The sequence below is a fragment of the Siniperca chuatsi genome, linkage group LG11 (genome assembly GCF_020085105.1).
Source record: "Siniperca chuatsi isolate FFG_IHB_CAS linkage group LG11, ASM2008510v1, whole genome shotgun sequence".
In the NCBI taxonomy this organism is placed as follows: Eukaryota; Metazoa; Chordata; class Actinopteri; order Centrarchiformes; family Sinipercidae; genus Siniperca; species Siniperca chuatsi.
The window spans coordinates 20,411,947-20,436,903 of NC_058052.1; the positions used below are offsets into that span (position 1 = coordinate 20,411,947).

The 24,957-nt window shown below is 38.4% G+C and overlaps 2 protein-coding genes across 4 annotated transcripts in view; one reads left to right on the plus strand and one right to left on the minus strand.

The window, feature by feature from the left end:
- The window catches only part of map3k21 (mitogen-activated protein kinase kinase kinase 21), a 28,128-nt gene extending 11,790 nt beyond the window's left edge, over positions 1-16,338 (plus strand). Inside the window, exons 2-11 of one of the 2 annotated variants that reach the window (XM_044214508.1) lie at positions 3,738-3,918; positions 4,044-4,192; positions 5,100-5,275; positions 7,497-7,737; positions 8,773-8,895; positions 10,179-10,274; positions 11,197-11,347; positions 11,965-12,059; positions 12,321-13,154; positions 13,254-16,338. In XM_044214508.1, coding sequence (XP_044070443.1) covers positions 3,738-3,918; positions 4,044-4,192; positions 5,100-5,275; positions 7,497-7,737; positions 8,773-8,895; positions 10,179-10,274; positions 11,197-11,347; positions 11,965-12,059; positions 12,321-13,154; positions 13,254-13,624 — 2,417 coding nt within the window. In that variant the 3' untranslated portion in view covers positions 13,625-16,338. The remainder of the gene's footprint in view (positions 1-3,737; positions 3,919-4,043; positions 4,193-5,099; positions 5,276-7,496; positions 7,738-8,772; positions 8,896-10,178; positions 10,275-11,196; positions 11,348-11,964; positions 12,060-12,320; positions 13,155-13,253) is intronic. The other variant, XM_044214509.1, reaches the window with a different exon arrangement.
- A 952-nt stretch (positions 16,339-17,290) lies between these two features.
- il22ra2 (interleukin 22 receptor, alpha 2) lies at positions 17,291-23,890 on the minus strand. Of its 2 annotated transcripts, none has more exons than XM_044214187.1 (6): positions 23,729-23,890; positions 22,509-22,629; positions 21,513-21,694; positions 20,598-20,740; positions 18,996-19,153; positions 17,291-17,969 (listed from the first exon to the last, which is right to left on the minus strand). In XM_044214187.1, the coding sequence occupies exons 1-5, from the start codon at positions 23,790-23,792 to the stop codon at positions 19,004-19,006; spliced, it is 660 nt and encodes a 219-aa protein (XP_044070122.1). In that variant the 5' UTR covers positions 23,793-23,890; the 3' UTR covers positions 17,291-17,969; positions 18,996-19,003. The 2 variants fall into 2 exon arrangements, with proteins under 2 accessions (XP_044070122.1, XP_044070121.1); XM_044214186.1 differs by having other exon boundaries at positions 17,291-18,456; positions 23,729-23,886.
- Positions 23,891-24,957: the final 1,067 nt, after the last annotated feature.

The window sequence follows — 24,957 nt, forward strand, 5'->3', positions numbered from 1 at the left end:
GGTACTGTAGTGCTGCCGAGGTGCCCTGGCCTGTAAGTCTTGTTCTCCAGATGTTAGAAAACATGTTTGTTTGGTACAGACCCCAACACATGTCACATCATCATGATTTTAATAGTTTTTTAGTGAAAATGAAAATTGTGATGCAAAAATGATCACTCCCACTAATCGTGAATCATATCGTAATATCTGTCAAAATAATCGCAATATGATTTTTTTTTACCATATCATGGAGCCCTAATTGGCAAGCATGAATTTTATTCTAATGCAAGTAAATACGTTTATTTAACTTATTGCTGTGGGAATTAGAAAAGTGTACATTGAATTTAAAATTAAGCTTATTTTTTGGGATCATTGATTATGTATCCTTACTTGATGGATGTGAATGATGAGAGACTAGTTAATATACAGTATATTGAGGCAGCATTTGTTATTAGCTGTGTGCAATATGCTGCTTGTGTTGAATCTTGGGCTGCAAGTAACTCATTTTCATTATCAATTAATCTGCTAATTATTTTCTCGATTAATCTATTGTTTGGTCTATAAAACAGTGACAAATGCCCATCACAGGTTCCTAAACCCAAGTTGATATCATGAAGTACCTTGTTTTGTCTGACCGACAATTATCGTCACTTAAGACACCTAAAGGTATTTCGTTTATTATCACATTAAACAAAGACAAACAGCAAATTCTCATAATTTCTGGAACCAGCAAATGCATTTTTGCTTGAAAAATGACTAACGATTTTATCAATTTTCAAAATATGATTAGATTGATTGTCTAATATGATTGAGTATTTTTTTGTCTGTAAACTAACCAATTAATTGACTAATCCTTTCAACTCTAGCTGCTTCTTAACTACTGTAACTATAGAATTGTAACAGCACAATTTAATAAAACGTCTTGAACAATATAATTGTTTGTTTACATTAGCCTCAGTAGAATGTGTGTATGAACATCTTCACAAGTTATTCACTGAGTATAGGTATTGGACTGAAAAAGTGGGAAAGGTTCAGCTGTACAATTTATGGCCGGTTAAGGGCATTTTTTATTTTTTATAAAAGTGCAAGCACTATGTGGGAAAGTCTGTTTGTTTTCTGCATTCTGACCTGCATCTGCATTCATTTCTGCTGAGTTTTATGCATCTGTCCCAAGGTCCCAAGACAATTTCTGACCACACTATCTGTTCTTGAAGTCAACAACTGTCCTCCTTTCCACACCTCCTACATGTTTCAGTAGATCTGCTCCAGTCTTGGCACATTTGTTGTGTAATTGGTCACAATGTATTGTTAACTAGGATTGAAGAAATGTACACGTACTGTAGGTGAAATATGCCAACTGTGTCTCAGATGGTTATAAAAGATGTACATAGGTGTAATATAGGTGCAGGTTTGCGCATGACTGTGGTTGAGAATTGTAGAAAAGGCTTGTGTGTGCGTGTGTTTTGGCAGGTTTTAGTTTGGTACTACTGTGGAGGAGTAAGTCCAAGGTCAGTGAGTGATAACACAGCACACACAGTGCAGCTGCTTCATTCAAGTAATACTTGCGCACACACACATCAAAGAGCCTCTGTTGAAAACTGTCAGCAAATAGCCTTTAAACTGAGTAACACGTAACTTTTTCAAGTGTACATTGTGATACAGTAGGTGAAGAAACTCACATGTCTTGATGTGTTTTTCAACACTTCCACTATGTATCTCTATCATTACATCCTTTTTTCCCATGGGAATATTACCACAGAGTGTATTTGCCAGCAATACATTTAGGTGTTTGTTTTAATCCTTGCTGTTTCACTTGAGTTGTAAACTCTTACACCTAAGTGCCTCTGCCAATCCACCTAAAGGGACATTTAGATTCTCTCTAGTTTCTCTGCTGGTGGTGGACACAACACCAGCTGATAGGATATGTTCACATTGACCTGCAGTGTTAGACGGCATGTAAATAATGAAATGGGACAGTTTGTAATGTGAGGAGATCTTGGCAAAGGCAAAAACAAATGTTGAAAATAATACCCAGAGGATCAAAGGATCAAAGAGTCTGTTTTGGCTGTTGAAACCATGGAAAAGGCTGCTTTTTGTTATCAAAGCGATAACAAGAATATTTGGCAGTTGGTGTATCAGTACACAGAGAGTAACTATATTCCTGTTGAAAGGAAACATTGGACAGCACAAAATGAAAATGTTACTACTCCCCAGTCGTCACCTGCTTCTGGGTGGCACGGGTTCAAAAAGCTTAAATACTCTCAAAGTCTTGTTGACTCCCATGTGTACTAATGATATACAGTAGGGATAAGTGACCAAAAGTATTTACTTTTACCTGTTTGCTGAAAATAACCGTACTGTGCAGTTTAGTTTCCCTTGGTTACATTTCTGTACTTTTCACTCAGATTTGTACATTTAACTACAACTGAAACAATCAGTTAAAATTTTAAATAAAAAATGTATCGGTAACTATTTTAAAAACCAATTAACCAGTTTTATTTTTTGAGCACAAATAACAAATATTTTCTAGCTCCAGCTTCCCAATTTTTATTTTCTCTGTTATAGTAATTTTAAACTGAACTAAACTCACATTTATTTTTTTTTTTTTACTTTTAAAAGAACAAACAAATTGATTGATCAAGAAAATAATTGGCAGATTAATCAATAATGAAAATGATGGTTAGTTGCAGCCCTACATTTTACAAATTTGTGACTCTTGCTTATTTTAGTATTATATTTTCTTAGTAGTTAGATGGTTTACTCCTTGTTTTTTTTCCTTTTGGTGCATTTTCTTTATTTTCTAGCATTGAATTCAGGGAGTAGCAAACTTAATTTTGTTGTATCATGACTAAATGGAATCTTAGTAACGTGTATCTAACTTAGTTGAAACTGGTCTAAAATTATATAGATCCCTTTAAATAAAAACATAGGGATTAGACACAATATATCAAATGGGTGAACAAAATAACAGGAACACTTTACAATATGCAGCACATTTTCAACACATGACAGCGACAAAGTAGAACATTATAAGCGCCATGTTGTTGTGTAATGTTGTTTTGGATTTTATGCTGAACTACTATTTATTTTAATGTGTACACCCCTGTCCCTGAACAGGATGAGTTCAACATCAGATCCACTTTGACCTGAAAAGCTAAACTGATCCTGTTACAGACAGGACTTGAAGAAGTTCAATAAAATGTTCTTTCTCTAAATGATGTTTGTGTAGTTATTGCGTGTTGACTGTGGTGAATGTGCATGTAAGTCATTTTCTTTTTTTCTGCACATGATTGACGTAGAGGTCTTGATTTAACGTGTCAGTGGGTTGTGGCTTCGCTGTGGGCTCTCAGGCCAGGTGTAGTGTTACAGGCAGGTTTTGAGGGTTCCGGCTGTCTTTAATGTGTTAAGCAGTTTTAGGACCCGAGGACAGGTGCTTTGTGGCGCTGTCAACCTTCTGTTTCTACAGTAATAAATGACCTGCATACCTCTGTTGAATATCGACTATCATCCCCTCACCTGTACGGTTGTCTTTTTCTCTGTCCCCCGCTCTTTGTATCTCCCTTTCTCTTTCACTCATCTTTCTCCTTTCTCGTCTACCCCCATCACATCTGTCACTTTCATCCCAATCCTGTCTTTCCACTTTTCCTTTTCTCTGTCATTCATCGCCTGTTATGCCCTTTCCCTCATGTATATTTATTCATCTTCCTTTCTTTGCCTGTTTGTCTAATATATCCCTTCTCCGTCATCTCTCTTTTCAGTTTTATTACTTGAAAAGATTGAGAATGACGACATCGGGAGGAAGACCTTGAAGATCACAGATTTTGGCCTGGCCAGGGAGTGGCACAAAACCACAAAAATGTCAGCTGCAGGCACCTACTCCTGGATGGCCCCTGAGGTCATCAAGTCATCTCTTTTCTCCAAAGGCAGTGACGTATGGGGGTATGATAAATAACACACCACACACAGACCCAAGGATAAAATATCTACTCATCTGTCTAACATTATTCCTGCTTCTTTTGTTAAATATTCCTTCCTCTTTACTTTCTTTTTATTTCATCCACCAGCTACGGTGTCTTGCTGTGGGAGCTGTTAACCGGGGAGGTGCCATATCGTGGGATAGACGGCCTAGCTGTTGCTTACGGTGTGGCAGTCAATAAGTTAACTCTACCAATCCCCTCCACCTGCCCTGAACCTTTCGCCAAGCTCATGGAAGGTAAATTAATAGAGGAAGGCATACCTGCAGGATGTAGGAAAGCATGTCCTGAAATACAATTTTTCCCCAGTCATTTCAGGGTTGTTGTTTTTTTTGTTAGTGTGTTATTTGACCTTTACACTATGACCAAATCTATGGGGAGTTAAATTAATTTAATTATTAAAAGAGAATCACTAATTGGTAAGTTTAAAAACAAAAATCACATAAATCGAGGAATAACAGTACTGCCACTATAGACATAGAAATACAGTACAAAACAAGAAACAGTTTGTAAAAACTGTAGATGCTAATTGATCTGAAAATATTCAGATGTTTGTTTGTGGTAGTTATTTTATGTTGTGTTGTTTTTGCATGTGCACAATCAACAGAAGTCTTTTTTTGGTTATAAGACACCAAAAATACAGCTGCAGTGGTGTTTGTCAGATAAGAACATAACATCTTACATATGACATTACGTTGAGAAATCTGCCACAAAAAAGGTTCTCTTCCTTAAAGACAACTCAGGTTTTTTATAATCATCCATCCAGAATAACTCAGTTTCAATTACAGATTTTGTGAAGATACACAGTTGGGCTCTTATTTTTATCAAAGTTTGTCTCCAGGCCTGTCGTCAGCAACAATGTTTGGGAATATGTGATTACTGGAAGCCTCTTCCCAGTATCAGATGAAGTATTTGTTGTTCATACTGATAATATTTGGATAATATTCTCATCTTACATCACTTAATTTTACCATAATAGCACTGCAGTGAATGCTACATGAATTGCTAATTTTTTTTTGGGCAAGCACTAGTTTTCTGCAGTTGTTGACTACCAAAGCTTTCCGTAGATGAAACAATACGTATATAAGCAGCTGGTGACTGTGTTTATTAATTTGTCTATCTATACATTGCAATGTGTGTATCCAGAGTGCTGGGACCAGGACCCCCATGTGCGTCCCTCCTTCTCTTGCATCCTGGAGCAGCTGTCGGCCATCGAGGAGGCGGTGATGGCCACAATGCCCCAGGACTCCTTCCACAGCATGCAGGACGACTGGCGTGTGGAGATCCAGGAGATGTTTGATGAGCTCAGGACCAAAGAGAAGGTGGGCAGAGTGATGAGACTCACAGATACACACAAAAACACAAACATCCATATATGGAGCCACTGACATTATACCATACACGCAATATGAGGCTAGCAGGTTAGATACATATAGCACTTTGACTGAAGGCTAGATACATAAAATGTGTTTCATTTCCTCCTCCCTCTCCGCTGTCTCACACAGTGTGGGAAGTTGGAAACCTGATGTACAGTATATGTAACAGACCTCTTATCCTTCTTCTACTCTTTTATTTTTTAGTGTTGCTAGATGTTGACTAATCTATTATCAGGATTTGGTGTAACCATGCCAAATCACTTGGGACAGCTTTTACAGACTAAAACGTTTAATTGGTTACTTTCAGTGGACAAGCTAATCGCACGTTTAACAAAACAAGTCATTAATGCCGAGGTGCTTTAGCGTACTTCCCCTTGTTAAGACCTTAATCTGCTTCCTGTATAAGTCTCCCATCGCTGGCTTAAAGAGGGAGGTTAATTAGTGTTTGTAGAAACAGCAGGATCAGCACACAGAGCTGGGTCAACGAATGTTCAACTGAATGTTAGGATACTAAAAACTCCACAGGTGTTGTTTTTTGTTTTAATAGACTAAATTTGTGCCTTTTATATTTAATAATTTTATTTTCTTTGTATTATATATGTATGTATTCTTCCTGGTTATAGTCTATCAGTTATGCTAAACCATCTTTTTAACATGTAACCTTGTGTTATGTGACTTCCAATCATCCAGATGAATCACTTAAACACTCAACTGATATAATCTGCACCACATCACTCTGGCAAAACCCTATAAAGTTTTTCACTATGTAAAGCTTTAAATATATCAAGAGAAGAATGGAAAAAAATGTGGCTTTGAGCATTAGCTAACATTTTCCCATCGCAAATTTCATAAGATTACATGTAGAATTAGCCACTACATCAGCAGATTTCCTGTAAACATCCCACAGTAATCTGTGTCTAGGTGGGTGGCTGAAGGGGCTTGACTGTAAAGCTGCTTTATGGAAGTCATCCAGTAAGGATTATTATTACTCAGCTGAGAGCAATTAAAGAGAAAATAGAGGGAATGAAGAAAGCTAAACAGTCTTGTCTCCTCCCATGGCTTACTCTATGTAACAGCCTGAAACAGCAGGCAGTAATCTCCTGAAACCAACTTGTTGTAGACAGAGTTATCTAATACATGGCTAACACTCCTGCCCGTCATATAGATGTCTGTCTGCAAGAGCTTTTCTCTTGTTATGAGGGAACTATAAAATGTATTTCTACTTGTTTGTCCTTCTGCAATGCATTTTCTCCTCTGTCTTAAAAGAGAAAAGCGTCGAAACCTTAATATCTAACGTGACCATGAGTAGACATTCAGAGGAATACTGTTCATTAGAAGGGCACTTTGACAATTAGCACAAATGTAAAACAGAAACATGACTGTAAAAGTTTACCTCACAGTTGAATAATAATCCAGAGAAGGTGAGAGCACTTTAAGCATCTAAACAATGCCAATATTATCCTATAAATGTTTGTCTGTTCATTAAAAGAGAACTCCACCGATTTAACACTACACTCCTACAGCAATGTTGGACTTGATGGAGCATTCTTATTCCTTTTCAAAAACCTGGCTACATTACCCACGGTGCACCTCGACCACCAACAGTTTGGTCAGAGATTCGGGTGTGTGTAATGCTATTAGCTGCTAATGCAGCCTCAAGCCGCTAGCCTCAAGCAGAGATGAGGAGTGGGTTACAGAGGTCTGGTACTCACTTCTTTTTAACTCCACATCCCCAGATTTTTGTCATTGTCAAACTTGTAGTCTTCAGTCCCAACTGACGCTGACTCAAGTGACATCACATTTATCAGATTTCTCACAGCTCCCTCTGGAGACTTTACACAACTTTTTTCACATAGACCTATAAACAGAATCGGATGTATATAATCAGTGGAGTTCCCTTTTAAGAGAAAAGGTTTCTTAAGGTTGTCAATATACTTCCCTGCTTTTTAATGACGCTACCTGTTTGTCAGCTGTAACCTGAAACAGGCCTCACTGGAGCAGAAGATGGTCTGTCACATTGTCTAACCAAGTATTTGCCAAATATTTGTCTTTCTCTGCTTGGCTAATGTAGGTGTTCAATACCAGATTATCAGACGATCTGATGCTCGCTCTTCTCTCTGGTCCTGTCCTGTAACCATATATGTATCTTAATACCTGATTCTTCCAGGAGCTACGTTCCAGAGAAGAGGAGCTGACGCGGGCCGCCCTCCAGCAGAAGTCTCAGGAGGAGCTGCTGAAGCGTCGGGAGCAGCAGCTGGCAGAGCGGGAGATCAACGTGCTGGAGAGAGAGCTCAACATCCTCATTTTCCAGCTCAACAAAGACAAGCCCAATGTAAAGAAGAGGAAAGGCAAATTCAAACGTTCTCGCCTTAAACTGAAGGATGGAAACCGCATCAGCCTGCCCTCAGGTGAGACTGAACGGATGTCTTGACTTGGTTTCACATTTAAATTGGTTTAAATTGGTCTTCTAGTGTGAGCGGTGAAAAGAGAAAAATTATTATAGTGTCCAACCTTGAGATGGAAATTACAGGCAGTTAATGTGAGATGATCACTGACAAAGCAATGTCTAGTGAGTACCCTACATAAGCAAATAGCATTTTCATGCTGCTCTAATGAGTTGGCAGTATAGCTGGCTGCTTCCTGTTCCTGGTCAGAGACTCTCTACAGTATATGGACTCTGTTTAGCTGATTTAGACCCTGAATGGGAAGAATTTGTAAGTAAATACTTTGATACTGTTGTAAAAGTATAGTATCAAAGCCATTCTGAGTGGCTCGTTCAAATGGTTGTTTCATTTCATAAAGAAATGGTGAAGAGAAGTACTTTCTGGCTTTAACAGGACTTCTGTAACATCCCTGACAGCAAAATCAACCCCAAAAGTGGACAAATAATCTTTTCCACAATATCAAGTGGCTAATAACTGTAATAATGAGTGAATGAATAAAGTTTTTGTTATTTTGTCCTGCATACAACTATGCAACAAATTCATATGTCATATCCAGAATGCAGTGTATACTGTTGTGTTTTCAAATAATACCACAAAAAGTGCAAAAGAAACAATTTCTATAAATTTCACAATCAGACATTTATATCTACAATAAAATTAATAAATCACTGACAACACATAGTGGATTTCTCCAATATTATACAGTAGTATTTAATCTATAATTAAATAACTCATCTTGTCATCTTTTACAGGCTTTTGAGACAAAGTTGAAATATTTGTCGAGTAATTTAATGGAAAATTGACACTCAAATCATTGTAGTATCTACAAAAGTGTAAAGTGCTTGTGTGCCCTTGTCTGTTGTTTGTGCCAGTTGTGCAACATTTGTATTGTGTTGAACATTTTATGAAGGATACATGTTGGTGTGTAATTTCAGTAACTATTGTGAGATTGTAATGACCATGTTGCACCTGTCCATATGTGCATGTTGCATTTTGCAGACTTCCAGCATAAGATCACCGTGCAAGCGTCTCCTTCCATGGACAAGAGGCGAAGCCTTCATAGCACCAGCTCCTCTCCTCCCAGCAGTCCCACACTCATCCCCCGGCTACGAGCTATTCAGCGTGAGTTCAGTGTTTGTTTTTCCATATTCAAGTTTTCCTTAGTGTGAGGTCTGATCGTCTCCTCCACATCTGTGTTGGTATTCTTGTGGTTCTGTATATGGTCAGGTGTATTTAAAATGTGCTTATTATTATATAATGATTCTAAAGAAATCACATGATCTCTCTGAGAATTTCATGGTGACTGGGAACATGGGAACAGTGTCATTCACAATGACGAGCAGTGTGAACAAAAGCCACAAGCAGTCAGCCAGTTGTTTGAACAGTTTGATAATGTTGTTTGTCACGCTCCAACGCCCTTGCAATAACTAGAACAAATTCCTCTTGAGCATTTATGGTAGACCCTGATATTCAGACAGCTCAGAATTGCTGTATTTGTTGTGATTATCCCTAATGGAGATGATCTTCAAAATGGTCCAAGACATTTCACAGTGGGCTTTAAATCTGAGGGAGAGGTGCAAAAATGTTACAGCATAATTTACTCAATCAGCAGAAGCCAACAAAAAACGTACCGTTAGATATAGATAGATATATACAGTTTTGTTTTTAAATGGACCCAACTATTTCGTTTTAACAGATGCTTTGAGTTACAAGATTAGATAGAGGGTCTTTTTCGCCCAAGATTAGATAGTTTTCACAGCCTGTATATATCTCAAACAGAAAAACACAGATATACACAGCACATGAAATATACACTTGATTACGGATCATGCATTTCAATATGGATTTACTCCATGCCGAGAAAAGCAAATGTCTACACTAATTACAGAAAAAATGCCCTCAGATTTTTTTTTTTACAGCCATAAGATTTTCTGGGAGATAGTTTTATTGTGCCAGGGAAAATTTGGTTTTCACAGCCTGCACATGTACGCATCTCACATGAAAAACATACAGATACTATGTACACAATATACCTGTAAACATGGACAGATACACATATACATTCACGCCCCACACAATTACAGTCATGCTTTTCAATACACATTTTAATTTTATTTATATAGCCCAAATTCACAAATTTGCCTCAGAGGGTAAATTTGTGGCAGATATGTGCACATGCTTACAGATATATGCATCTAGGCATACAATGCTCAACAAGGTATTTTATTTAGGGCTGCTGTGGCAAAAGAAACAAAACTTTTGCTACAGTAGGCCTTCTTCCATTTTAAGGTCCTGTATTAAATGTTCTCTTTCACAGCAGGCACAAGCTAGGAGCATGTCAACTACAATACTTGTGTCACATCGCTCATGTTGGTTAGAGGTAACATGTATGTTTCCCTCCTCAGTGACGTCCCATATGCAGAGGGACAGTTTGCATGTTTACCAACAGAAAGTTGATCTGACCAGCGAGCTCACAGCCTACTGTGGGCTCAGGAGGAAAGGCAAGCTATGGGCTACACACATGCAGCATGGGTGTAGACGCTGCATGTGATGTTTGGCTAACTTTGACAGTTGAAGGGATTTGATGCAGCTTCCCATCAGTGGGGATTGATTGTGCTGATTGGCAAGGTTTTCCTGATGTGTGGATTATAACAAGACTTGGTGGTTGCTGCTGGTTAAGATTGTTTCACTGGTACTCTACTAAAATCAAATGAGCAAGTGACGATGATGAGGTTTATGCCACAGACTTGGGCCAGTCTGCTGTTCATATTTGTTTTTCCAATCATCTCATATTATGTGGCGTGAATTAAATAATTCGCTTTTGAAAACATACTGGTAGTGGTATTAATTAACACATTTTCCTAGTTGTGGGAATTTTGGCCCAAGTCTGTTGACGTGACATCTTTGGTGGATCCTGCGTTTCCTCACTCCTTCATAACAACTTCACAATGACTAACACAGACCTATAGGAAGCTTTAATAACAACAACTGTTTGGGTTTTGTTTTCTGCTTATTGGCTTTTTGAGTTTATATTTGCGGAAATTAACATTATACATTGGTGATATTTTCTAGTATGAAAAGGTTAAATAGTCACTCTGAATCTTCCTGAATGAAACTCAGTCATTAATATAATTAAGGGCTTATAATCATCCAGTGTAGAATGGCCTTAAAATCACTCAACTTTTGAGAGAGAGAACACCCATGAGTTATGTGGTTATTTAGACTTTTTAACTAATTTACATAGTTGAAGAGAGACAACATAAAAAATAATAGCCTCATTCTAGAGAAAGATTACTACTGGGATTTTACAGATGGCATAATAATCTTACTAACACGTCTACACCAGATTCCCTGTCAGGGCTGACAAGAGCTTGCTGCAGTTGTTTGAGTCTGTGTTAACACTTGTGGTAACTGTGTTAACAGTTACTCAAGATGAGAGCAACCGCACATGGGGCCGCAGCACCCTCTTCAGGCCAGAGGAGTTTGATGATGTGAAGAAGGGAATCAAGAAGAAAGGAAGAACCTGGGGCCCCAGTTCAGTACAGAGCAAAGAAAGGCCTGCTGCTGCTGAGAGGTAGAGTGTATATACACACACACACACACACACACATAAGCAGGCTAGTAATTTTTCAATCATGCTATTGGGGTGGAGACTACAACATAAACACATCCTCATGTCTGAGTGTTGATGTTATTTTTGACTCATTTAAGGTAATATATCACATATAATACTTCACATTTACTACAAGTGGAAATAATGTCAGTACTGATTCATTGTATTTAGTTATTTTCTATTATAATAGGTTATGCATCCCACCTACCTTAAAAATTCTAGATAGGTCTCTTTTGCGTGCCTCTTTTATGAGTTGTATGCATTCTGATTGGTGCCCAGTTAACTGGAGAATCCCTAATGCACACGTTTGTCCTCCTATACTTGTGAGGACCCTCACTGCCATAATGCATTCCCTAGCCCCTAAACCTAATCTTACCCATCACAACTAAATTCCTGACCTCAGCATTTACTCTAACCATAACCGAATTCTAACCTTAACCTCAAAAACAAGTCTTAACCTTCAGTCCTTTTGAAGTAAGTTTAAAACTGAAATTGATCCTCACTTAGATAGCAATACAAGCCCACAGACACACACGCAAACGTTGTCTATTTAATTTTTTCTTGTCTGTCGTTTTCAGAGTGCGACCTCTGTCAGACGGCAGTAACCCCTGGTCCACCAGCCTGGTCAAGTCCCAGAAGTCTGTCCCCCTCGCTGCCCTGTTTGCTGAACAAGGTGAGCTGAAAATCCACCGTGATGCTGTACATTTTAAAATTTATATTTGCTGAACAGGTATTAAAATCTTAGTTTTTTGAGTGCTTGTTTATTTGTAAGATATAAATGTAATGTAATGGTTTAATGTAATTTGTTGTCAAGTGGCAGGTACTCTTGTATAACCAGTCGTGCTTGTATAGGGAACGGGAAAGGGGGCTTGTTTGGAGAATTGTCTATCAGTTATTTGTTTATAATGTCTGATTTCCGCTTCTGTGTTTTCAGCGGGGTCCGGTAAAGACGAGGCATTCTCCCAGGAATGTCCTGACAGCAGCTCCAAGCCAAAGCAGCTCAAGTTCCCCAACCAGGTGTACATCGATCTACCTCTGTGGAGGGACGAGCAGCAGCCTCAGTGCCCCGGCGGGCATTGTGGGCTGGGAGATGCTGGGGTCGGGGCAGCAGGTCAGGGTGGCCAACCAGAGACCCCAGACGACCCCTACACCACCACATCCACCTCGTCCACCTCCACCACCCCACAGCTCACCCCCACCAACAGCCTGAAGCGGACGTCAGTGCGCCGCAAGACTGACTCCGTGCTGTATGGCTGCGGCTCGTTGCTGGCTTCAGTCGTGCTCGGTTATGACATTAGGGAGGCTCTCAAAAACTCAGCCCCTGGGGAAGATTGTGAGCCCCAGCGTGAGGAGAAAGAGAAGAAGAAGAAGGAGGGCCTGTTTCAGCGTGCCACCCGCTTCCGCCGCAGCACCTCACCACCACCAAGTGGTCGCTCCCGCAAAGACGAGGCATCATCAAACCACACCTCCACCCAACCTGTCAATCTCATCTCCATGTCAGCCATTATTGAATGCAACTCCACCAAGTGTCTCTTACAGTCTGAGGCAGAGGTGTCAGAGTCTAGACCTGGGAAGGTTGAGCTTGTGGCTGTCAATCATCACACAGAGCCATCCAGACCCGGCCCACCAGCATCTACAGAAGACCAGAGTAACAGGACTGCAGCTAACACACAGACACCAGTGCAAACCCAAAGCCAGCCACTAGAGAAGAGCAACCACAACACAGGAACACGTCTACGCAGAAAGAAATACACCACCAACCACAATAGTGAGTAACACAAAACAGCGGTAAGGAAAGTAAGCATTTATATACGGTCTTAAAAATGATTTACGCTCCAAAAATCTATCTTCCCCCATCTGTTTCCAGCCAGTGGCCCACCCACTCTGCCGCCTCCAGCCACACAGAAGAAGCAGGAGAAATACAAGGATGGAGCTTCAGAGAAGCCCTCTGGTGGGGAGGCCTTCTCCAGACCACGGCCAGTGTCATTCCGGGCCAAACCCCACGCCTGGGCCCTGCTGCGAGGACGCAACAAGAGCTACTCCCTGGGGCACTACTCCGGAGAGAAGGCGGCACAAAGCCTAAACGTGGTGCTGTCTTCAGAGGTGGGGATGGGCTGCTCCCTGCTGGACATGGACACAGAGGGCCAGAAACGAGACTGTACTGTGCCGCTCTGCCGCATTCAGAGTTCCCCAGGACGGGCCTCTGTCTTTGAGCTGGAGAAAGAGTTCCTCTCTTAGGAGCCTTAAAAAGTGATCTGCTGTGGTCATAGTTCATCCTATACAATCTAGAGTGTTCCAGAACATACAGACAGAATTATTGGCCTAAAACTCCTGGAGGGTTTAGAACCAGGCTGCCTTTTATTTTTTATTTTTTTTAAAGTTCTATAACATAGAACCCAGCTTTGTCTTAGTTCTAGAACATAGTGATGTCAGTGTTCTAGAGCATAACCAAGTCTGAGACTTCTAGAAGACATCTGTGTCACAGGAGTTCTAGAATGTGCACCCTCATCTCAGATTGAGAACGGTCTTTCTATGTGTGAGGCCTTACACACTGCCTTGTCTCATTCTAGAACACACATATACACACACACATAGTTCTGAAACCTGAGCAGAACATTCCAGAGCTGGAACCAGTAGCTCCTCCTCTGATCCCTCGGTGCTCCACTGCCACCTTTGTTCATCTCTCTCCCTTCGTTACCCTCTTTCTTTCTCGTTCTGTCGGTGCAGCTAAACGTTGACCGCTGCTGCAGCTTTCGCAACACAATACCCTCACCTTTTTATTTATATATATATTTTTATAGGTAATTTAATATGAAGAGACTTGACCTTACCTTAGCAACCAGCAGGACATACATTCCATGTCAGTTTCAAAGTTGTGCGATCACGCTTTTAGATTTTTTTGACTTGAGAATCATGCATGTACCCTTAAAATGTTGAACAAAAAAAATCATTATGCCTTGTTTGTAAATATTTCTTTTTATTCATTATCAGCCTAATGCTGGTAGTTGTTTTGTATTGCATATATGCTGTTTTTATGTTTTAAAAGTCAGCGATGCTGCAGTACAGTTTGTGTTCTAGGGACAGGTTACATACTGAATTGTAGCATGGATGCAACTATGTTTCCTCCCAGAACGCCCTGAAGATTTTAGAAATGCAGGTAGAAAAACACTGGAAGTTCTACAAAGCAAACGTGGAATCTTTTCACTGAAAAGTTGGATTCAATTTTAAATGACCGCTGTGATCTTGTGTTGCTAATGTGGATTTTTCTAAGACTATTTATAGAAAAGTTTTTTGTTAATATTTCCTATACTCCTCACACTGCATCAGATAGGGGAACACTTCAGCCACGAATGTTCATGTCAGGAAAACCTGCCCCAAATTTATACATTTATAATCAAATCCCCCCTGATGACAGCTGATTGGCTGGAACTGTAATGACACAGCATAATTTCAGATTTAAGTCGTGGAAGGATTACTACACAGCCTGGGAGTGGCCACACAGGAGAATTTTTATTTTAAGAAACTGATCAGTGCACAAAGTGGTGATCCTTGTACTGTAACCCAGACAGACCCTGTGCCTTCAAGTACTAAAGTTTCTCATGTCTAATTCAAGTCGTCATTTTTGTATTACCATGTGCACACAATTTTATAATTTATGCAAACAAAAGGATTTATTCTTCTTTATTTTTAAAGCTCAACTTTGACTGTATGTAACATTAAGCAAACGGTTTCCCCATGTAGCCAAATTTCCATCTCATCAAGCTCAGGAAGGTCGGGAGACATTTGAGGACAGAATGTGGTTAAAGAGAGTGAAGACAGTTTACCTTTCATTATTATACTGTAAACGTACAGCCAGTTGACTGGCTTCCTCAGGATTAACAAAGGGTTAATTTTCCTGATTTGTTTAACACGTTTTTCTCCTGACCTCAGTGAACTTGACAGTATGGAGGTCTGACTGTGTAGGATATATACTGTACCTAGTCTCATGGTCACTCCCGGGCCCTCTCCCTAAAAATTGAACAAATCAACTTAACATCCATTCTTAATTATTGAATAATGATTATATTCCAGCAACTTTTCATCGCTGTCTTACTTCAGTCTGTTTTTGAGAAGCTCATTAGAAAATGTGTCCCACTGTTGAAGGACAAAACAAGGGCTCATTCACAGTAAGAGTTCCCAAATGGTGTAAATATACTTGTGATTCCTGATGTGTATATCACTGAGGCATCTTATGATGATTTAGAATGTGAAGTATCCCATGTTCTGTATTTTATGACCACTGACTGTCAAACCAACACTGTAAAGGCCTTACTAATCATCAAGCTGTTAAAGGTGCAACCCCATTTGTTATGAATTAAGGGTTATCTGTAAATACCATAATGCACTGTTACTGTACATTCCCCTCAAAATATTGTATTTGAGTTTGAAGCTGAAGTCTGCAGTTTGTCATCCAATCACAAAACTGTGATTGCTGGTGGTTAACAAAAGGTTTTGTCTATTAAGGTTAATGATGACTCGACATACCCAAATAAACATTCCACTATATTTGGCAAACTGCAGCAAGAATATTTGTGATACTACTTATCAATATGGTGCATTCAGGCTTCTGGCTATGGGACCAAATTCAACTCTACCAGCACTAAGGCCTCTCTGTCTTCAGGACCAAAACCACTAAATGAACTAGCTGCTAGTGAGGAGTTCTTGCAAAGACTACTCCATACGAAAACTTCACAAACAACCTCAGAGGCGCAGTGCAGCCCATCCCCTTCTGATCAAATAACAAGATTTCCTGTTGAATGCAACACTTCCTTTGAATGTGTCAGATTTAGCTTTGAGTACATCTGTTTCAGTGAACGGTTTTTGTTATCATTACAGTATTGCTTATTTCACGCCTGATTGATCAAGAGTATCAAGTTTATCAACATTTTGAATAAAGTCTAAATCAAGACTAATGTTGCCTTTTTGTTTGTCTTTTGAGACAGAATTACCACAATTATTTGATGCTGTTTTCTCTTCAATTTTAAGCAGTGGCAGAAGTAGTATTCAGATCATTTATGTAAGTAAAAGCAATATCACAAGCTAAAAATACTCAATTTCAAGTTACTGCTTTCAAATTCCTACTTAAGTATTATGAGCAAAATGTAATGGCCCGTTACTGATATATCATTAGATTATTAGCACCGATGCATCAATGTGCATTGTACTGTCGCAGCTGATTTCTACGTTTTGCTTGCTTGCTAAAAAAAACATCTTACAGTAGATAAAATACTGTATGAAGAAATGCTAGAAGAACTATTTTTAATGATTCAAAAGAAGCTATTAAACTCATATATTTAATGGCAGCAGTCTTATGTACTTTAGGTGGTCAGCTATGCTTAAAGGATAAGTCTAATGATAATCTATATTTTTCTTATTGTCAACAAATGTCACTTGGTGACATGTTCCTTCATTACCATGAACATAGGCGCTGTAGTTTGTTTTGAGTCAATCCCATTTTCACCGTTCTGCTGCCATAAATACTAGCTAGCGCACCAAATGTGTATTAATCCGCAGATGAAAATAGTCCCCAACAAATGCACTATTTAGTCCTGTTTGAGTGACGTTTTCGGAAAAACTACAGTGCCCAGCTGTCTCAGGAAATTACTGAGCCATTTTTGAAAATTAGACTATATATTTGTGGTGATAATGAGTCTTCAGTAGGAACCAATGGGCTTGGAGCTGAGTGCCATAGTCATGGTAGGGAAGTCAGAAAGTATTGAGAGACATTATAAATACACCGTTTACTTTCGTCCTTTCATGGGATTGGTTAACAATAAGACAAATATAGAATAATAGAATAAATTTTAAGTTTCAACCAACTAAAAATGGTTAACCTAAACCGACGAGACAGAATTAACCAGTGTAAACAGTGTCTAGCTTTTATTTGAAACATAACACATGCAACAAATACATTTGGCACAATACATTCTCAAAGCTGTGAATGATGAGTTATGACTAATTAAAATCCAATAGTAGCATAATTGATATCACTTATTGACAATATAGCCTGTTTCAAGTGTCAGTAGACAATCAATTAGCCATTCCAATTCAAGAGATTATTACTTTAAACTTGATTAAAAGGAAATGGTGAATCATTTTTGGTAAAAATTACACTAGTCACATTAGCCTAAATCACCAGACGGGACTGTGCAGTGTGTGAATCACCTGAATTCGCCCATCTCTGCACAAATGAAACTGGTGTTGGGAATGGTCACTGGCAGAACATTTTCACAGTAAACAAACAGAAATGTTAAGACAAAAAACCCCAAATAAAAAAGCTAAACTAGATATTAGTTAGTGTTTTCGGTATGTGTAATTCACTGACGTCATATCATATGAACTCTGGTTACTGAAGTAATTTGCAGTTCACTGTGCTTGTAGTGTCTAAAGTGAAAGTTTAAAAATGAGCTAATGAGCTGTGCTTCATGAAAACCACAAAACAAACTAAATAATCTTAACTCAAGGTCCACTCACTAGCTTTTTCCAGAGCTTTGAACCACATCTCGCAGTCTTCATCGGCGGATGGAGTTTACCCAGTGACTCACTGAGGACAAAAAGTTAGTAAGTGGAATAGATTATTTTGTCATTTCCAATGAATTTTCATGAACAAAATGTTTTTTAAATGTTTTATTTTTTATGTTCTTCTGAATGGAACAATGCCGTTACAGCGTCCCGGAGGCTGAAATCATTCTTCATCATCGAGTCTTATTGCATATCTTACAGATGTTTTAGTACTGGCGCTTTGTTGTTTATTGTATGTTTTGTTACTGATCTTATATGATGTAAGATGACCTTGAGTGCCATGAAAGGCGGCATTAAATAAAATGTCTTATTATTATTATTATTATTATTATTATTATTATTATTATTATTAGTTCAAGCCACATGTCAGATCCTTTAATAATAAAGTGCATCACTTTGATTGGCACAGATGTTTATGGCTGCGGCCGTTGAGGTAGCAATGGATAATTAAAGCTGAACTGATGGATGACAAGTCCAGTCATTCAGTGTATCACGTTGGTAGAGTTTGTCTACAGGAAAGAGAAGAAGAAAAAAGAAGACGAGGAAGAGAAAGACGGAAGATATTAATGAACTGCACAAAGGAATAACATGTTAGTATTACATTATTACCGTTCTACACATCCGTCTCGGATCTAAAAATAGTGAAAAGGGTGGGGTGAGCAGAGGTAATTATAGTCATTGTGGAGAGACTAAGACTGCTAAGATTTCTCTTCCAGGAGTTTCATTTTCCCTCCCTCTTTCTGTCTCACTGCCTCAGGCGATTGTTCTGCGACAGCTGATACTTGACTTCTCATTTGGTAATCTTTTGTTACTACAGAGAGGTTACCTAACAATACCGTCCACTTGTAACATTTTCTCACGGATAAAGTTGCTTTTTTTTTAAACTGCAGCAGGATTCTGCATTTAGTCACTGATCTACACTGTAGTGGTCTTACTAAACTTACTATTTTACTTATTTTAACAAACAATTTACAGAAATGATGAGAAAGATGAGTTTCTGTGCTGATGTTTCATAGCTGCAGGAGACGATGAGTGTGTATGTTCATACCTGTGTGATCAGAGCATAGTGACACATTTCACAGAGCCACGAGCGCTAGTCTTGGCCTGGAGGGGGATCATGGTCTGGGCTTGGAGGCAGTATTTGCCCTTGTGCTTCAGCTCATTCAAAGTCACCTTGTTAGAACAGCAGTCCATCTCAAACACCTCCTGAAGAGGACAGAATAAGACAGCAGACAGATTATACCGTCAGGGAAGGTTTGCTTTTGGACTATGATGCAATCTGACAGCAAATTGAGCCTTAGAGGAGAAATGGAAGAATTGTGTGTAGGAAGAATTGTTCTTTTTTGTTATTGTTCTTGTTTTTATTGTTCTTCTTCTGCTCTTCCTCTTCCGCCTCCTCTCCCTCTTCTTCTTCTATTTTGTAATGGCAATAGTAGTAGTAGTTTAAATGTAATTTGTTTCTAATGTACACATTGAAGTGTTACGTTTTATTTGTTCCAGGCTCTAGGAAAAATCTATGAATGTTACCTTGACGGTGATTCTTTTAGTGCTGAAATAGTTAATCGATGAGTCGACAGACAGAAAATGAATCATCAACAATTTTGATAATTGTTTAATCATTTAAGTCATTTATCAAGTAAAACCATCAGTCATTTTCTAATTCCAGCCTCTCCAAAGTGATGATTTGTTGCTTGTTTCGGTTTTATATCATAAACTGAATCTCTTTGGGTTTCGGACTGCTGGTCGGACAAAACAAGACATTTGAAGACGTCTCCTTGGAGTCATGTGATGAGCTTTTTCTGACATTTTTAACATCTGGCGAACTAAGATTGGCATTTTAGGGGTATTTTATAGACTAATCGACAAATCAATTGATCGAAAAAACAACTGACAGATTAATCGTAATGAAATTAATTGTTAGTAAAATTTTACAGGTTCATAATTTCCTAGAGAAGTTTTCTGGAAAGAACTATGTAATTTGGTACTAACTATAGGGAAAATTTTAATCGTAAGTAAATATTCATTAATTATTTATCTATTATTGGAAACTTTATTCTTGATTAAGTGCATGCTTGTTTGCAGACAAATTTCAATTATATGCATGTTCGGCTAACCTGCTGTGCACTGACTAAAAGAGGTTACATTAACAATTACTTTGAATTCATTTATTGTAAGTGAACCAGCTGGACACTATTTTCCGTGTGATTGCTCGATGCAGGAATCAAAGATCATCGCACGTCTAATCTGTCACATGTTCATATATTCATACAATATGTGCATGAACATGTGCAGCGAAATGCAGAGCGACATATTCTTGAGGCTAGTGTGATATAAAGAATAATAATTGAATAATAAGTGAAAATAAGAAATTTAAGAAATATGAAGGATTCAAATTCAGTGATGAAAATCTAAAAAAAAATCTAAATATAAGGAATATAAGTATTAAAAATGCTGAAGTGTATATTGGCCTGGTGTGTCGGTGCACTGTACTCGAATGCAGATTATAGTACCAAATAGTAATATGTTACATAGTTCTTTCCAGGAGCCTACTTGGGAGTAAAATAAACCCCTAAAAATAATGAGATGGAGACATGGCAGACGGTTTAAGTCACATGACTGTGTGTGTTTTTGTGTGTGTGTGTGTGTGTACCTCCTCTCCACTGGTGTGTATGAGGTAGATCTTGTACTGCAGACTGCTGTGCATCTTCCGGACGAGCACTCTGGGGGGCTTCACACGGACCACAATCCCTTGCTCAGTGACGTTCAGCTTCAGTACAGGAGGGCTGATTTTGGCTGCAGATATGAAGATCTGGTTTAGTTTTTTTTGTTTTGTTTTGCACAGTGACGAAGCACAAAATCACAAGTCATGAAAGTGTGAGAAAGTAAAACAAAAAACAGGAAGGGGAGGTGTTTATTTTGTAGTTGTTTTTGTTTTCAACTAAAAGAAGAAACTTGAGCTTGAGCATGTATAGCAGAGGGGGAAAAATCATGTAACAGTGTTTTGTTTCGTAAAAAAGTAATCTAAGAACAGTTTAAAGAGACTACTTTTCACATGACTTTGTCTTGTTTGTTTGTTTTTTGGTTCACAAGGCAGCATTACTTAAGTTTCTCTGGAAAAAGGCAAGTAAATACTGTTGCAATGAATACTACAGACTGGGACCAGGATCAATAAAGTGACTCCACTGTACATATGATTTAGTAAACCATATTTTTTGAGTTAGTAAATAAAATTTCCTAACTTTAAAAAGTTGATTTAGTGTTGATTTAGTTACTCTATATGTAGATCTTAAACCTAAAATCTTGTGTTTAATTTTTACTGTTACGTCTCCTTGAGTCAAATATTAGTATATTATTAATATACCAATATTAATTAGTATATCAATATCACCCCTGTTAGTTCTAAATAAATACACTGGTTGAGTTTTATCAGTGTCTGTTTCAGGTTGTGAACTCTTCCGTGTGTTGTTGCATCGGTTTGGGGAAGCGAGCAGACAAAGAAGAGAGGATGCAGACGATGAGGAGCAGGAGGAGGAGGAGGAGGAAGAAGACATATGCAAACACTCACTGTCCCAGCGTGGGCTGAATCTCGGGGAGAGGGCCCAGGCTGATTTGCTGGAGGGCAAGGAGGAAGCGTGCACTCTGGCGTAGTACCACTCTCTGGGGTCAGAGGTCACGGCGCTGAGGTCACACTGGTGCTTCTGGATCCCCTGACAGCCGTCCACGTCCAACCACTGAGCCTCGCCATAACTGAGGAGTAGAGAGAGGGAGAGACACAAACACAGAGAGGAGGGTGTTACATCAAGAAATCAACAGGTGCTTGTTTATTTTGCTGCATAAGCATCACTTTAATGTGGCAGCTGGTAAAGGTGGGGCTAATTTTAATTACTTTATATACTGCTGGGTAGCTTGTGAATTTACCCCCAGATCAATCAATTCTTATCTTAACTTATAATAATACAGAATAATTAATTTGTTGATTATATTTGTATTATTAATCTGAATTGGCAAAGTAACTAGTAACTTAAGTTATCAAATACATGTAGTGGTGTAGTGGAGTAAAAAGTACAATAGTGCCTCTGAATTGTAGTGGAGTAGAAGTATAAAGTATCAGAAACTGAAAATACTCAAATTAAGTACAAGTACCTCAAAACTGTACAGTACAGTTTAGTACAGTACTTGAGGAGTAAATGTACTTAGTTACTTTCCATCACTGCTGATATACACTGCAACACCCTTCTTAACAAGTAGTTCAGTCCTATGTTCAACATTCAAGACTTTTCTTTAAAAAAGATTTGATTTATTGTGATAAGTGATATCACTCCACTGGTAGATTTTTTAAAACTTGTTTAAAGAAAAGATCTTAGGACTCAACAATAGACTAAATGACTGGTTGAAGTTTTTTTGTTTGTTGCTTTAATATGTTCTTCTTTGGATGAGAAAATATTGTAAAAAACTAAAATCTGCATCAAGAGTAAAAAGAAAGAAAGAAACACTGTGAATGTTTGCACTGTTAGACGTAGATCCACTGTACATGTCTGTGTGTGTGTGTGTAATGTCTCACATCTTCCACTGGATGTAGTACTGCAGTGATGTGCTGTTGGTGGGCGGAGTCCAGCGCAGGATGTTTTTGTAGTCCACAGAGTCAAACTTCACCTGGGTGGGTGGAGCGAGCTTCTCTGGAACTTAATGATTACGTAGTGGTTTATAATTAAATAAGACCATCAATTAAATTCATTAAAAAGGTGACTGGTTGGTTGGTTAGTAAAATAATAATGGTGGTTATTATACAGCAGCTCGTTAGTAAAGAGCGAAAACTGCTTTACAAACAGGACAGTTGAAAAATGAAATAATAATGAAGTAAAACCCATTAAAAATGATGGGAAAAGTGTGTTAAAACAAGGAATGATAGAACAGTTTTGTCCACATTAAAATAACACTACCGGTTATTTGGTGTATTATATTTTGACCCTGGGATCAGAGATGTTTCAAAGACAAAAAAAAGAGAAATAAAATAATTTTCCTTGCAAAGGTTTGGCTGGACCTTTTTCTCCTTAGAAAGACTCGAAATATCAGAGCATGTTACACACTCACATCACCGTCTTTATTTTGATTCCTGACCACAGACACCATTCTCTCCTGGGCCAGGACATTTACTAAAGTAAGTAACATTTCTACTTTGTTCTCAGCTTAAACAAATCTGTTTCCTGTTGTGTTGGTGATTGATGATGACTGACATTTTCACTGATGTCCATGAATAATTTAGAGACAAAGAACTTACTGTTTGTTGTACTACACCCTTACAATATATAACATCATTTGTGATTCATTTCATTTACAGCTTAATATCAGTCCTATTATTTTGCTTTTCACGTTGGTCTGTTGCCTTTTATTAAATCCTGTCGTAGATTGCAGTGTAACACAACATGACATCAGTAAATAACACAAGATGTTCAGATAAGGCAGATGATCACGAGTGCTTAGAATCTAGTATTTATAAGTTCTGTTGGTTTGTTTTTATTAGAGACCAGTACATTTAAAGTTACATTCCTTTATTCTGTTACAGCACCCATAAAACTCAGAATCTCCTCTCTGCTTAGTGTTTCAAACTTTACACAGTGATTTTCAAAACCTAAAGAGTGCTCTGAGAGAGAATTTGGAGATTCGGGGTGTTATTGGACAGAACTAAATCAGTGTGACTTTAAAATCAAATCAGTCAAGCAGTAACAACTGCAATCCACATGTCATATATGTCATATAAACTATAAATATATCAGAGGTTACCTTGCTCTGTGACACAGACACCCAGGTTCCCCAGCAGCACAGCTCCGAGCAGCAGACGGGTCATGGCGTTGATGCTGTTGGTGGACGACAGACAGGCCAACAAACACAACGAGCCACACTGGACTGATGATGCAGACAGCCGCCTTTAACATGCCATCAACTTCCCCTTTTAAATTCCATGAAGCATGGACCATTTATGGCATTTCTGACACTGTGACAATGTTACATGGTTCGTCATTATACTCTGTCTTTTTTTTTTTACAGAAGTACATTTGTGTGCAATTTACATGTGACAGGCTTCATTACAAAACACTGACGAATCACTTACTGCCTCATCTGTGCTGTGATTTTGTATGTCTACATACAACTTTAGACTCTGTATGTTGTTGGCAAACCACAAACCCTACATGTAATGATGCATTCACTGAACAATAACAATGAAGACTCCACCTTCAGTCTTCCTGGATTCAGTCTCAAGTTTTATCCGGTGGAGATGGTTTAAAAGTCTTGGAGCTGAATGAGTTTTTGCTTCTGCTCGGCTTGTTCTTGAACCATCAGGTGGTGGACAGAATATTTTTTAAAACAAAGAGTACTGACAGGTGTAATGGCATAAATACATTGTAGGCACGGCACACAATCGCATGACATTAAGAAACCAGAGAGAAAAATTAAAACTGGCAAGTAAAATATGTGAAAAATGTGACTATTCATTGTTCAACACAGTGGTTCCTAAGCTTTTTCTGTCATGCCTCCCTTTGAAAGCTGAATGCATGTCCCCCACCACCACGTAAACTAATTCCATTTTTATTAATCATTTATACATATATAGTAGATAACAAACAATAGTAATTCCATTTTCTTTTAATGTATTTCTCTTATCAGTTTCTGTGTAAAAATGTAAGTTAAACTTAACCCAAATTGCCAGAGTTTTTAGACACGAAAGACACAAAGCTGCTCCTGCTACATTGACAGTAAATCTGAGAGCAAAACAGGCTTCTTCGTACTTTGGATTTTACTGACATTTTTGCTTAATGAGCATCACTTGTTTGTTTTTTCTCAACACTAAGCAGACATTTAAAGGTCACATCTAAAATAATGTAAAAGTAGGTGTGAATGTCCATTTTAATAGGCCTTTTTTCACAGCAGACATTTTGACTTGTCATTGTAGGAAAAGCAAAGGTGTTACTAATAACATTATTGATGGCGCTGTTCTAATCAAGTGTCACAGT

What these genes read in the sequence shown, in the direction of transcription:
- il22ra2 (XM_044214187.1), bottom strand. Translation starts at nt 23,792, where the DNA reads ATGACCCGTCTGCTGCTCGGAGCTGTGCTGCTGGGGAACCTGGGTGTC. An exon ending in TACTACATCCAGTGGAAGAT is followed by an intron (nt 21,695 to 22,508) that starts GTGAGACATTAC and finishes TCTACTCCTCAG; the next exon opens with TTATGGCGAGGCTCAGTGGT. An exon ending in TACACACCAGTGGAGAGGAG is followed by an intron (nt 19,154 to 20,597) that starts GTACACACACAC and finishes TGTCCTCTTCAG; the next exon opens with GAGGTGTTTGAGATGGACTG.